We start from the raw sequence: 14,656 nt of genomic DNA, 5'->3' as shown, positions 1-14,656 counted from the left end.
TGTGGAAGAATGTGGAATACCTGTGGTGTGTTTGATACCCCAGATTTTGAAAAACTCCTGCAGTCTGTTAGAAACATAGGCTGGTCCATTGTCCATTTTAACTTCTTGAGGAATGCCTAGGAATGCAAATGATTGTAAGAAACATTTAATTACATCTATACTCTTTTCTCCTTGATGTGCAGAAGTGAAAATTGCTCCTGAGAACGTATCTATTGATAAGTGTATATGTTTAAACCATGCAAATGACTGATATTGAGTTATGTCAGTTTTCCATATCTGCAGGCTATTCAAGCCTCAAGGGTTAACGCCTGTTGCTATTGCTGGTATGGCTAACTTTTGGCAATCTGGACATGATTGAACAATCGCTTTAGCCTGATTCTGAGAGATGTTAAACATTCTTACTAGAGCAGGTGCATTTTGATGATAGAAAGCATGGCTCATTCTGGCTTGTTAAATAACATTGGGAAGTGTATTCTGTATTGATATGGCTAAAAAATCAGCCATAGCATTGCCTTCTGCTAGGAAAGCCAGGAGCACAGAATGTGAATGAATGTGCATTAAGAAGTAAGGTTTCTGTCGAATAGAAAGAAGGAAGATTAATTTCTTGAGCAAACTGTATAGCTGGTCATTGGAAACCTCTTTTAGCAGAGACCCTTCTGCTCTCTCCACTACACCTGCAACATAGAATGAATCCATTACTAAATTAAAAGGAAATGTGAACTTTGAAAAGACTCACACAACTTCCATTAACTCTATTATTTGTGAAGAACCATCTACTTCTTCAATATCTGATTCCCATTTTTTGGTCTCTGGATTTTGCCAAGCAATCACAGATTTTTTTGACTTCCCTGAACCGTCTGTAAAAAATGTGATTGCATCTAGGGGTGCATGACTTCTTAAGGGCTTATGAATTAATTTTAAAGATGAATTTAGTAGATCATGTTTGGGACAATTGACTGATATTTTCCCTGTAAAATTTTCTAGGGCAAATTGCATAACCTCTGAATTTTGAATTAACCGTTCCAAATAGATGGATGTGACAGGCAGAAAGATTTCTGCAAAATCCTTTCCTGAAAGGGAAAACATTTAGGATCTAGCCTTTATAATCAATTGTGATATAATTTCAGGGCAAGTTGTTATAGTTTTACCCAACTGACAAGATAGGAAAACCCACTCTAAGATTATCAGATGGTCCTTCTTCTCTAGATCCCACTGGAATATTAGACCGTGAAGCTGTGGACTCCCCCCTAAAACTGCAAACAAAAAAGACAAGTTAGAATTATAAGGGTGAGCCTGGTGTGATTGGATGGCTTGCATCACTTTATCTAAAGCATTTTGGGCTTCTTTGTTGAATTCTCACGGTGAGTTTAAAGCTGTGTCTCCCTTCAATAGATCAGACAGAGGGGCTAGGTCCTGGTTTGAGATGCCTAGGAGGGGATGAAGCCAGTTCAGACTGCTGTACTTCATTCAGTTTTTTTTGATTTCTCTTTAGTTGGAGTGGTTGTGGAGTTACAGTTTGTTCTGTTGATTCTGTATCCTAAATATTTCCAGGGAGGAAGTATCTGTATTTTTTCCTTGGATATTGTGAGTCCTGCTTTCTGAACTGCTAAGATGACCTGATCTGTTGTCTCCTGCATTTACGCTTGGTCCTTTGCTTTGGGCGGGGGCTGCCCGGGGGGGGGCGTGTGAATATCTCTTGTTCAAAATCGGAGCTTCTCCCAATATGGGCACTGCCATTTTGGATGGGGTCGCTTCTGGGAGGTCACATCCACTTCCCAAGCTAGGCAGGGTGAGGGCGTGCCATCCCAGGGTGTAGGCTGGGAGTAGGGGCTGGGAGACAGACCCTGCTCGGCCCACAAAAGAGGAGTGTCCCTCATCTGATGGGCAGGAGGTTAGTGATGAGTCGGAAAGCGAATTCTGTGAGTCAGAGGATGGAACACGCCCATGAAAGGCAAAGCTCGGCAGCTCTGAAACATGGCGCCGGCCGCGTGGGCTATTGACCTCACAGAGCATGGATGCAGCTCGGCTTTTTTCAATTGCAGTGCTGAAGTTCACCGATTTAGTGCATCTGAGGTTACTTTTGAGAGGAAACTGAGGGGAATTTGTCAGATTAGGGGGGTTTGGAGAGACGGGTTGCAGACTGGCATGGCCATGGTCAGTCTGTTTCCCTCGCGAGGGAGGAGGAGGGGCTGGACAGGGAGCAGCTGGGCCACACCATCTCCAACCTGCTCTCCCGAGGTCAGTGTGCTTCAGGGTGAGTTGGGGACAGTGTTAGTGTCTCAGAATCTCTGCCCACCCTCATTTCTTTCTGCTGCACCCTGCGGTCAGCTCTCTCTGTGCTCTGAGGTGTTTTGTGACTGTCTTTAGCTTGCTTTTCACTCTCCAATGTTACAAATTGTAACACCATCTGAAATACTGGACATAGTTTTAGGCTGGAGTTATTCTTTTCCCAACTGTATAATCTTAGTCTCACAGCATCCCAGAACTTTAGAGTAAGCATATCAGACGTATTTATGGTCGGGATTTCTGTGAAAACCCATCTGATGAGTTTTTTAAACTGTTTCTTCTCAAACTTTATATCTTGAATTTCTAATTTGTAGTTCAAATAAAAATAAAGATCCTGCTCTGCTACAGATAGCTTGTTCCCCATATTCTTACTCACCAAAAGATGGTTTTTAGAGCAGCTATCGTCCTTGGTCTGAACTCCCTGGGTCTGGAAAAGCAGCAGTGTTCAGCAGTCTTAGCTCAACCAATAGCAGCTCTCTTAGAAGGGGTACTTAGGACTTTGCAGCGCGTTCTCCAGCCCATCCCGGCTTTCAGCCTCTTTTCACCAGTATGAGGCTTCGATTTGTGTGGCTCCCTCTAACGGCCTCAGATCCTCCATAACCTGGGGTTTTTTTCTCTGGTGCCACAAAAACCCACTCGCAGGCCTGCACTCCCCAAAATGCAAGACCAAGGAAAAAATCTCCTTTTTTGACTGAGGGCAAATCATAAATTCCCAAACTATGTCTCTCAAAATAAGAAATCACCACTTTGGTCACCAAGTGATAGGTTTTCTCCTCAAGCTAGGTCTTATGAGCTCTCAGAGAACCTATCACACCCAAGATAGCCCAGCTGCATCGAATGGCATAAAATTAGCAGGATGGCTTCTGAGGTGGTGTTGGAAACAGAAAAAGTTTTAATAAAAGGCAAAATAACAAAGCTCTTAAAGAGAAAATCTGAGCCAGGGGCAAGAGGTTCTTGCTGCTGCTAAAACACCCCACAAAAACGATTATTTCCTTTGTTCTCTTCTTTTTCTAGTGAATTACCTAGGTGGGACCTTTTGGTCTCTCTCCAGTTGGGTAGCCCTAGGTTTGAGGTGAAATCCCAAAGGTCCTATGAGGTATCTTTTTACCAAATTAAGGAGAGAAACTTCTGGGCTCTTTTCCTTTTTAATGAGACAAAGGATAGTTTGGCCACTCCATCAAAAGGGGGCATATTCCTATAGGTATGCTCTTATTCAGCCTGACGCATGGGAATATCTCCACAAAGACATGTGTACCCCCTGTACACTCAGGTTTTCTTTTATCCCCTAGAATGTTACATATTCATCAAGTTTCACTATAGATCATTTCCTGGCTCCCTTCCCTCTCTTCTTCATATGCTAATCATCTTATCAGTCCTTTGGGCCTCCGCAGCTGTCTCTGGTGGTTGTCTCGGGGGTCATAGGGGATGAAGTAAAGTTGTGTTCCTAAGGGTTGACTTTCTGACCCTGCTGTCTTGAGCATGCTTACTGATCTTTCGGCCACTGTCCAAGGCAGGAGTCCAGATTCATCTGGTTTCAGGGGCTCAAGGAACCTCGTTATCTCAGTATACTTGCATACTGTATCCTGTTCTTGATAAACATCCTTCCCCTTATCAGGTATCCTTGCATTCTTTCTTGCTGTTTTGAAGGTAGACCTTTCCTTTCTCATGCAACCAAGGATGCAGCAAATATTAAGCAATGTCCATCATTTATGTGCCTATTCTTAATCAATACCTTCTGTCCTGGTTTGAAAGGAAGTGGTTTTTTTTTGGAGACAGTGGCTAGCCCAGTGGGGGCTTAGGTGTGAATATTGGCATCTGTTTGGGCCAATGAGGAGATGGTTCCGCCTCTGAGAACACAGGGTATAAAAAGCAGAACTCCCAGGAAGTGGCTCTTTTGCTTTTCGGTGAGCAAAGGGATCGGGTCAGTTCTCTCTCCCCCTCCGGCTGTAGGCCAGGTGGGGGAGGGGAAAAAGGCCACGAGGCGGCGTGAGGTAGGCCGGAGGCCTTGGACCTTGGAGAGAGAGAGACCAGGGTGGGGGGAGTGAAAGGATGGAGGGGTGAAAGTAGTGAGAAGCACCGAGCAAATTCCCCCCACCCCCCACCCCGCTTCCTAGAGATGAGAGAGAGAAAGGAGAGAAAGAGATAAGATGCGGCTTGCAGCTCCTGGGAAGTCGGCCAAAAGTGAGAAGGGAGTCCGGCACCTATAAAGATGATTTTAACCCTTTTTTTTTCCTCATGATGGAAACCTTGCAAACGTTGATCCTCCCAGAGGAAAGAGATATAGCTGGAACAAGAAGAAATGGACAAGTGTAATGAGAGGTTTGTGTGAGTAGGGTGTAGCAGAGATAATAAGAAGAATTTATTTGGGAGGAGATAAACAGAGCAGGTTTTTTTGGCTGAACTTTTTCTTGTATGCTGTGGACGGACTGGCATTCTATTGTAACACAGAGACTGCGGTTTTGGGGGGAAAGCAATGGTTCGAATCCAAGAAAGGCAGTGAAGAGTGGTGATGGGCAGAGATCAGAAATGAGGAAGATGATCTCTGTCGTGAAGCCCTAGCCCCGGGGAAATGGGGGGGGATTTTACTATCCCAAAATGGAGAGACTGTCATTTTCTTGGAACTGACCAAAGTATCCTTAAAAAGAGAAACCCCAGAAGCAATCTTCTGGTCCATTTCCATGGTGGGAGCATGGAATATGGAAAGGGGTTAGTCAAGAAATGGCACAAGGAGAAGACTCCTTTCTCTTTAATAGAATGAATTGATTGTTTGAAGAAGGATAATGGACTGAGAATTAAAACCTGGGAGATGGGGACTGAAGGAAAATCTGAGTTTGTATTGTATGCTGTAATGTGGGTTGAGAGGGGGAGGAGAAATGTGTTTGAAAGATCTCCATTCTGTTCTTTGTGTGTGTGTGTGTGTGTGTGTGTGTGTGTGTGTGTGTTAATAAAGTTTTTTTTTCCTTTATTCCTAAGTTGGAGTTTGCTTGCTCTGTTTCTGATCACATCTCACAGTAGACACCAGGGTGGATGTGTTTTCATGGAGGCACTGGCATTGTGCCCAGTCCGAAACCATGACACCTTCTAATTTCTGTGATTAATATATATCCTCTAGTTTCTGACCCCATGTTTCAGTCCCATTGCAATCCAGCTTCTGCAATTACTGCATGTAATTTCATTTTATTCACTTGCCCCCTGTGTTTACAGTACTTATATTCAGCTACTCTAACAGCTGCTTTTTCATCCACGGTTTGGTAGGTATCCTATTTATGAGCAAGCAGCTTATTCTGACATTGTAGCATCACAATTTTATTTGTAAGTCACAAATTTGTTTCTCTAAAATACTTTGTTCACACAATAGCGTTTGTTTGGTCTGATGTATGGATAAGCAGTCAAAAGAATCCATCCTCTTCCACCTAAATTCGTAACTTCTTTCCCTTTTACAACAGGCAATTTTTGTAAGCATTTAATGTTATAAATGATCAGCCAGAAATCCAAAGTAATAAATGCGAAAGATTTTTTTTCGCGACCAAAATACGGTCCTCAAAAACCACAGCTGAAGAGACAGCGTCGAGCCGGGGATCAGGGCTGGGTGAACCTAGGTCTGACCTCTATCACATCAGATCCCCTTCTGTTCATGAATGCCTACAGTTTTTTATGCCTGAGGCAGAGTTGCCCCCATTTCTTTTGTAGCCCCGCATATGTATGAAGGTTTCTTTCATTTGGCTGGGCTGGACAATTGCTGTTTCCTGAGTAGTGGCAGGCACGGATCATGTCAGGGGAAGTCGTGTATTCAGATGTATGTTTCTTGGTGACTTTGGTTATCTTGATTGATGGTATCTACCAAGCGATGATCACCCTTGGGTGTTTCCTGATGGCTCCCGAGGAAGCCCATGTCTGTGCTGGCCATGTTCTTTCATTAGTAAACGAAGCATTGTTCTCCTGCTTCTACCACGAGTTTCGTAATTCCAGAGTAATCTGTCTCCAGGCTGCTAGTGGTCAGATGCTCACTGGATTTTACAATTTTCATTGCATACGTTCTCCCCTAAGCATGAATTATTTTATAACATATATTACATTTAACCACATCAAGAGGTTCAGCCGCTCCCAATTTTGTATTCCATGACTCTCGCAGTCCTGCAGCAACAGACCATTCCCTGGCTATTGAACTATAAGGCATATCTTCCCCTCCTGTAATGTCAAGCAGGGGTTTCTGGTCTTTCTTCTTTTTTGATTCAAACATTTTGTTCAAATCCTGTCGACTACACCATTTTTGTTTTGCCAATTAATGTGATTGTTATGAACAAAAAAGGGTTACCCATTTTTTTTTAAAAGGTTGTAGAATTACAAGTTTACCCAGTTCTGGCAGAGGGGAGTTCTTTGTTAGCTTCACGTTGTAATCACCTGGTAAAAGTCAGTTGTTAACTCCCTATTGTTGGGAATTCCTCTCTTGGTACCACCCTGCCTGCAGCCAGGAGGATGGCATCCCCCCCCTTCCCCCGACGGTAAAAGGAGGGGACCTTGGAGTTTACATGCAAATAACCTCAGACCCAGAATGCAATGAGAGACGCCCCTCCACCACACTTACCAAAAAAAACCCCAAAAGCAACAAGCCAAAACAGAATTAAGAGATCAAAGTAGTGTAGTGTCTGGACATCAGGGGAGAGGTCCGGAGCCAGCAGAGACGCTGAAAACCTTAGTAGCCCCTCACCATAACCTAAGAAGATGTTGGTCGGAGCCAGGACCCTGGATGGCAAACTCAAAAAGTGGGATCCAGGGTTATATACCGCCTACTGCTCTCGTGAGGATGGGACCCCCAGCTCTGCCCCCTAGTGGACAAAGCTGCACTTTCCTCCTCCTCCGAGCCACTCCTGAGGGCGACGATGGCAAGACCACGGACCCATCGGGCCTCCCAACCTTGAGCTGATCACTTTTAATAAAGGCATTAAAAGGAGAAAGATCTCCTGCCCTATTTATTTCAGTGATCAGCAAAGGGATCAGAACAAAATGACTTTTGACGTTGTTGAGTCAGGGTCAAAATGAAAGACTCCAGTCTTCATAAGGGGAATCAGAAGGCCAGTTTAATGAAAGTAGCAGGTCCTTTTATAATGTGACTTGCTAAGGTGAGACTTGATTGGTCTCAAAGTAAAAACCTCTCACACTACTGGTGAACCATGAATAGCACACTGGAGAACCATATCTATAAACAATGGTTACAGAAAGAGAGATATCAATTGTTTTAATTCTTTTCTATAAGTTTCCCACAGCTTCTCACAGCTTCCCAGGATTTTCCTGGGACAGCTATGTCTCTCTCTGTTCAGAGGATATGTGATTACCACAGACTTAATTAGAGATAAGATTATTTCTATTGTTTGCTTATCATTCATGTAATAAATAAGCATAGAAAGGCAATGCATCAAATCATTACTACAGATTACAGTTAGTGATTAAAAAAAGATACATCACGAATTACCCTAATATATTACCATCATCCCGGTCCGTATTTCAGCTGGTGAGCCCTGTTGCAACAAAGGGCCAAAGAAATCCTCCTGCTAATTGATAAATCCTACATAGCGCATCTGCTCATAGGTGAGGCTTCTTATCCTGATACAAAGTTGTTAGAGGTTAGGAGTTTTCATTTTTTTTTTCTTCTTTCTTTCTTTCTATCAGGGGGTTTTTCTCCTATTTGTTGTCTAAGAGATGATAACAACCAGTACTTAAGAGACAAAAGAAGAGGCCAAGTTGGGGAGGGATGCAGCTGGCTACTCTCTTAGCTGGGGGGGGGGGGAGGGTTTCTCTTGGGAAGGACTGAGATTTTGGCTGGGGGGGTTTAGGCTCGGATTGGAGGGGAATGGTCGAATTGCCTCTACCACGGAGATAATTCACTGCCATGTGCAGTCCAGCCCTGTCGCAGTGAGGGAGGCTCGGGACCCTCAATATGAGAGTTCAGCAAGCTTAGTTTATTGATTAGAGCATCAGACATTTATGCACAACAAGTAATAAGCTCATGCATATTCTGAAAGCTAAGCAGTCTATTGGTTATACTATAAATATCAGTTCTCCTCTTACTCCCTCATTCCTTACGACTTACATCTCCCTTTTCTCATGTCTCTCTCTCAGCTACATCATCTTGTTATCATACTACAGCTATACTCAAGGCCATGGCGGCCTTGCAGGCGCAGGGACTCAGATTAGCTGGGTCCGGTACTTTTCCAATTCTCAGCTATCCAGAGCACATCTACGTGGCCTTTGTCACATAACCATCATCCCTTCACACAGCCCCTGTACTGCTTCTTCCTTACGGTGGATGAGCTTTTGCTTTTAAGAGCAGACATTGAACTGGGACCTTATTAACATCCGATCGCAGTAGAAAGGACCTTCATCATCTAATCGGATGCCTCAGGGGAAAAAAACCTGGGACCCCAAACTCATCCCCTTTCCCTGAGGGAGCGTTTCCCGGCTATGTGCCGCAGCTGCTTGCAGACACCTGGCTGCCGCTGCCCAGCCCCATTGTTTTCTGCTGCTGTCTTGAGCTTTTTCTCTGCATTTTAACCCAGCACCCTGTGCCTACCAGGACACCCCATGGCTGCTGCTATGGCTGTGGAGTTTCTGCTACATTTTGTTTGCTACCCTGAATGTGTCCACCTCTGCCATTCCAGCTGCTGCTCAGAGGTTCCTGTAACAGCCCATTTTGCCATCCAGAGGGACACTGAGAACGGCTGCCCCTGGGGGTTTGTAAAAGAAGCCCCTTTTCCATCTCTTCTGCCATCTTGCCCAGCATTACCCACATGCAGAAAGGCAACTGACCGTGCATGACAGTGCCCCCTGTAGCCACGGGAGAATCATCGCACCTCCCCCACCTGGCCAGGAGCCAACAGTGCCCCTGCCAGCTGTGACCATCCCTACACCAAAGGAGAAAGTGCTTGGCAGCCATGAGAAAACTGTTATTTGGTTTCTTGTTTTCTTTGTTGTTGCTGCCATTGTGGTTGTTTGGTTGCCTTGTTATACATACTAGTAAAGAAGTGTTATTCTTTTTCCCATATCTTTGCCTGAAAGCCTCTTAGTTTCAAAGTTATAATAATTTAGAGGGAAGGGGGTCATATTTTCTATTTCAAATGAGGTTCCCACCTTCCTTGGCAGACGCTTGACTTTCAAACTAACACAAAAGGGGTTTCACTTTTATATTGTTACTTGTATAAAGGTACATGATCAGATGTTTATTTTGAAACTTTGTGGTCTGGCATACCCATCTCCTGGCCAGGCACCTGGGCATGTCAGTCATGAAGCCCATTTTCCTAAAATTGCATGTGTTGTTTTGAAAAGGTACGTATGTTTAAAGGTTCACACAGTGGTCAACTTTGGTTCAGGCTCCACATAGGGCCTACCACATCACCTCCTGTGCATGGTATGAGGTGGTATAGAATAAACCCAGGGTCCTGGCCTTAACCCATCTGGCTGCTGCAAAAATTAGCTCTTTCCTGGCCAGAATCAGGATACTCCTTCAAAGCAAAAGTGGCCATGGTACTTAGGTTTCTTTGTTCCTCTTTAGTTTTTACTTTCTCAATTCCCATTTGTGAAAAATGGAGTAGAAGATAAAGAATTTTTGTGAAGTTTAATAAGAGATTAAGTAAGCGACAAAAAAAAAAAAAAAAAAATCCAGCGCTGGGGTCCTCCTGGCTAACAGCCAAAGAACCAAAGAACACTGCTGGTGTGTACAGATAGTGTTATCTTTATACTGTTACCTCTGCTGAGATACATGCATATTCATGTATTTCATGCATTATTCAAACATTCTTTCGAACTTTCTGATGTTTTGGGAACTCCTTTGTTTGGCTTCTTCACACTCTGGCTTATCTGCATGACATCCTGTGTGGCAGGTCAATATATTTTATTTCTTCTTGTGTCTCTATCCTGCTGTTTCACATCCTCTGATAAGGATTTAGTATGTCGTCCTTAAATTTAACATGGTATTCTCTAATTGTCCTCCAGTGCTCTGGTTTGTGTCATGGTTCTTATCTCTTGGACTGGTTGCTCAGCAGATGGCCTTACACTGTTCTTCTTAGTTACACAAAAGCCTTTTTTCCATCTTATATTTTGCCAAGGTCTATATCACAATACATCCATCACACTAGTATTTCCATAAGCGATACATAGATATTATATTCATTACACTACTATTTCTATGAGCAACACAGTGCATACTTAAGCTTATAGATTATATTATATTATATTATATTATATTATATTATATTATATTATATTATATTATATTATATTATATTATATTATATTATATTATATTATATTATATTATATTATATTATATTATATTATATTACAGCTAAAAAGAGTTATAATTGATACTATTTCTAAATACTTATAATCACTAACAACATACATAAGCTAATACATAAATGTGAAAGCCAATATTATCTGGTCATTTTTCACACATTTGACTGCCCTTTCCAATCCTTGTTCCTGCAGTCTCAAGCCTGACAATTCCTGAAATTTTTATTTGAAAAATCATGAATGAGGGAAGTTGAAAATTCTTTAATGAAAATGAATATGGAACATTGCAATGTATTTATGGACTTTCATTGTAATTTTGTGTGTGTGCTTTATTTGATGTCCATTTTTGTACTTTGGATTCCTCCTCTCGTTTTCTTCCAACAAAACTGAGACAGACATGAAGATAAAAATACTCATTAGTTTGTCTAATAAGTATATTTCGTCCTTTTAATTTAATTGTTCAATCTTTAGGTATAATTTACATTTTGTGTTTTGCTGTCATTTTGCCATGTTTTATAACAGGAACAGGCTTCCTGGGTGTGTCAGTGTGATGACAATATGGTTCAAAAACTAGAAACAGATTTCAAGATGACTCTTCAGCAGCAGAGCACTCTTGAGCAGTGGGCGGCCTGGCTTGATAATGTAATGGTGCAAGCATTGAAACCATATGAAGGAAGACCCAGCTTTCCTAAAGCAGCACGGCAATTTCTTTTAAAATGGTCTTTCTACAGGTAGTCTTCTAAATTATTTTAGCTATTTTATTATTTGCTCAATAGCATGCCATAATAATGTTGAAAAAATTATATCAGACAGTAGTTCCCAAGAAATGTAGAGCTTTTCCCCCACCCCCTAAAAGATCGGTGTTCTTAACATTAAACACAGTGATATGTGCAACTCAGCAGCAGATGAAATTATCCTTGTATATTGTTTTATAGGCCTCGTGCAAGTGTAATGAGGTTAGAATTTTATCCTGTTTTGGAAACATGCTATGAAATATTTTGGGTTGAATAGCTATATAATTTTAAAGCCAGTGTTTTACTATTAGTTATTAAAATACCATGGGTTCTATTTCTCTTATGTACGGACAAATTTATTTTTAATTGTGTAAAAAGAACAAGACAAATGTTCTATGCCATCTGCTACTGTATCAGTTATCATAGTAAAGCTATTTTTTTCAAAATGGTACATGATAGCATCTATTTTGTGAGAGTATCATGTGGATGTTTTCATCCACAACCTGCATTTTTCTATTATAAGGTATACACAAACTTATCTAAATTTTACAAGTTTAAAAATCATTCCAATTAAAAACTTTGAACTAGGAATGGGAGCATAGCAGACGCAATATTCTGAAAGACCACTTTGTTTGAAATTAAATAACTTTAATACAATTTTGTTATTTAAAATTTTAACAAAGAACTTCCTTTTGCTAAGTTCAGTTTTTACATGTGCTCATATATTAGTAATTGTGCATACACCAAAAAACCCCTTCCTGCCTTTTTGAAAATTTATATTCTAGTTGTGTAATATGGTCTCTAACTATGCTTTCAGAAAAGGGGAGAGACAAATAATTGTCTTTCACAGACATTTCTTTCTGAGGACATCATAAATCAGATGGTTTTGAATAGCATTACTTTATTATTCTTGAAGTGTATATTCCATATGAATAAATTATTAAAGAATTGTGATATTTATTTCATATTTTCCCCTCCATTTTTAAATAGCTCAATGGTGATTCGAGATTTAACCTTACGCAGTGCTGCTAGCTTTGGCTCTTTTCATCTGATCCGCTTGCTTTATGATGAGTACATGTTTTACTTAGTCGAACATCGTGTTGCTCAGGCAACAGGAGAAACACCTATCGCAGTTATGGGAGAGGTAAGATAATATGCAAGAAAATGGATTGGTGAATTTAGCAATAAATTCATATATGCATTTTCAGGTTTTTTAACATTTACATGGACCCATGGGATATTTTTTTAATAATTGCAATCTGTTGTAGATTGACTTGCAAATACATTGGCATCTTCAAATTTGGGTTATATACCTTAATTCATGTTTCACACAAATGAAATGAAAGTAGCACGGAAGTACTTGCAGGATTGGGACATGGCATAATTTCATGCCTATATTTCAATGTATTTTGTTTAAAATAAACAGAGCAAAGTATAACTTCAGAATCACCGTGTCTTATATATGTTTATGGTATTTGCAATCTGAAGTTTTCCTCACTCATTTTTTTTTCAGTAGCGCCCCTAACCATTACTTTTGTGTAAGCTGCTTAAGAATTCACATTATCCTAGGAGTTATCATCAAGGAATTGTACTTTTAAAGTTCTAGAAAATGGATGTGGACATACAATAGATAGTTCACCAGACTGAAGCTCGATGTTTTTATACTTGATGATCATTATATCATGTTTAATCTTACTGATAAGTTGTAAGTCACCTGGCATGACTTGATATATAATTTTTTCCTCAGGATATATTAAAAAGTATAATTAAATATTATAAAAATATGTACATTTTCATAGAGATTGGAAGCCTTGGCTTAATTTGTAGTTTGAATTATCTGACACGTAAAAAAGAAATTACTTTCTGATTAGATACTTGAACTCTGCCATTACATTTATAGCAAAGTATTGCAAAAGTATAATATTGCTACATTCTTGTTTTCTTGACATAGTATATGTCAAATGTAATGCTTGTGGTGTACTGTGGGACTTCCTAGAATGTTTTGGTAAACTTAAGACAGATATTAGAGAGAAAACATATAATCTAAAGTTTTGAGAGATGAGAGGGTAACAGGGAAGTTGTAAACATTCATTAAATGCATGGCTTCTTGTGTTTCTCTGCATTTACTGACTAGTTGAAATAAAATGGGAAAGACTAAGGCTTGTTTGGCAAACACTTGAAGCCATTATGAACTGTCTTTACAGCTGAGAAAAAGTTTCCTCCTCTCCCATCCCCTTAGATTTGTAGATTGATGCTGGCACAAATACTCAGACAGTCCTGTGGTTAACTGGATCAGAGAATTAATCCTGTCTGAAATAATCCCTTGGGCTATTTTTATTGGGTTAGTTCTGTCATGTTGTTCTTTGCATGGCCATGTGGATGACTTAAGGTGAAAGGATGGGTATGGGAGGGTGAGGAGGGAGTATATATGAGGGAACCCGGAAAGATAGGGCTGCTGCTGCTTATGCTGTTTTAGTGTTCACTGAAGTTTTATCTTTCTGTATTTCTGAAAAGGACTGAGTCAGGTATGTTTAGAAATATATTTATTTAAATACTGTACTTCTTTTATTTGAGATGAATGAATCAAATTATGATCTGCAGCTTCTCATTTAAGAGAAGGGTAAAGGACTCAGACAAAGAAAGGGAGGAAAGAAGTTTGTTTTTTTACTTGTGAGCAACTTTTCACTTTATTTTTTATAAGTAAACTAGTCAGCATAATATACTGTAATAAGCATCAACCCTATTTTCAGTGGTGCCATTTATTTACCCTATGTATAGTTTTGCTACACTATAGCTGCCTTTAGTGACACACCATTTCAGGAGAATTTTAAGCAAGCTTTTGGTTAAAGTATTGCAGTTTAAAAATGGGCACCGGTCATATTTTCCAGCATTCTACATCAGAAATATCTCACTCAAAGCAACAAAGGCCTTGACATAAGTCACCCTAAAAATGCAAAAACATATGCTTAAGTTTATATCCTATTGTTTTAATTGCTGACAATATTTTATTTTAATTTTCTTAATATGAACACAAATATAATGGAATGGAAAATGAAATGGTATACTATGGATGTGACTGCAGTCAAATGCATGCACTTTCATACTAGCCACAAGCCATTAGAGCACACTACTGGCTTTACCATAGATAATCTAAGGTCATGTTTGTGTAGGACTGTGTGCACACTTTTTATTGTTTATTTTGCAGTTTGGTGATTTAAATGCTCTATCCCCTGGAAATATGGATAAAGGTAAGCACTCCCAAATGTATAATTTTATATAGAACTAGCATGTCTATTGGAGCAAAACAAGTTGTTTTTTTTTTTTTTGATATAGTTAAGCAGAATCGAAAG

At 40.3% G+C, this 14,656-nt stretch overlaps 1 protein-coding gene across 3 annotated transcripts in view; it reads left to right on the top strand.

The window, feature by feature from the left end:
• Window positions 1–14,656, top strand: part of LOC103824681 (transcription factor RFX3-like) — a 207,544-nt gene that overhangs the window by 185,605 nt on the left and 7,283 nt on the right. For all 3 annotated transcript variants that reach the window (XM_050986369.1, XM_050986371.1, XM_050986370.1), the window contains 3 exons: window positions 11,095–11,303; window positions 12,297–12,450; window positions 14,512–14,554. In XM_050986369.1, coding sequence (XP_050842326.1) covers window positions 11,095–11,146 — 52 coding nt within the window. In that variant the 3' untranslated portion in view covers window positions 11,147–11,303; window positions 12,297–12,450; window positions 14,512–14,554. The remainder of the gene's footprint in view (window positions 1–11,094; window positions 11,304–12,296; window positions 12,451–14,511; window positions 14,555–14,656) is intronic.

Source organism: Serinus canaria, chromosome W (assembly GCF_022539315.1).
Source record: "Serinus canaria isolate serCan28SL12 chromosome W, serCan2020, whole genome shotgun sequence".
Taxonomy (NCBI): Eukaryota; Metazoa; Chordata; class Aves; order Passeriformes; family Fringillidae; genus Serinus; species Serinus canaria.
This window is presented reverse-complemented; position numbering and strand designations above follow the sequence as displayed.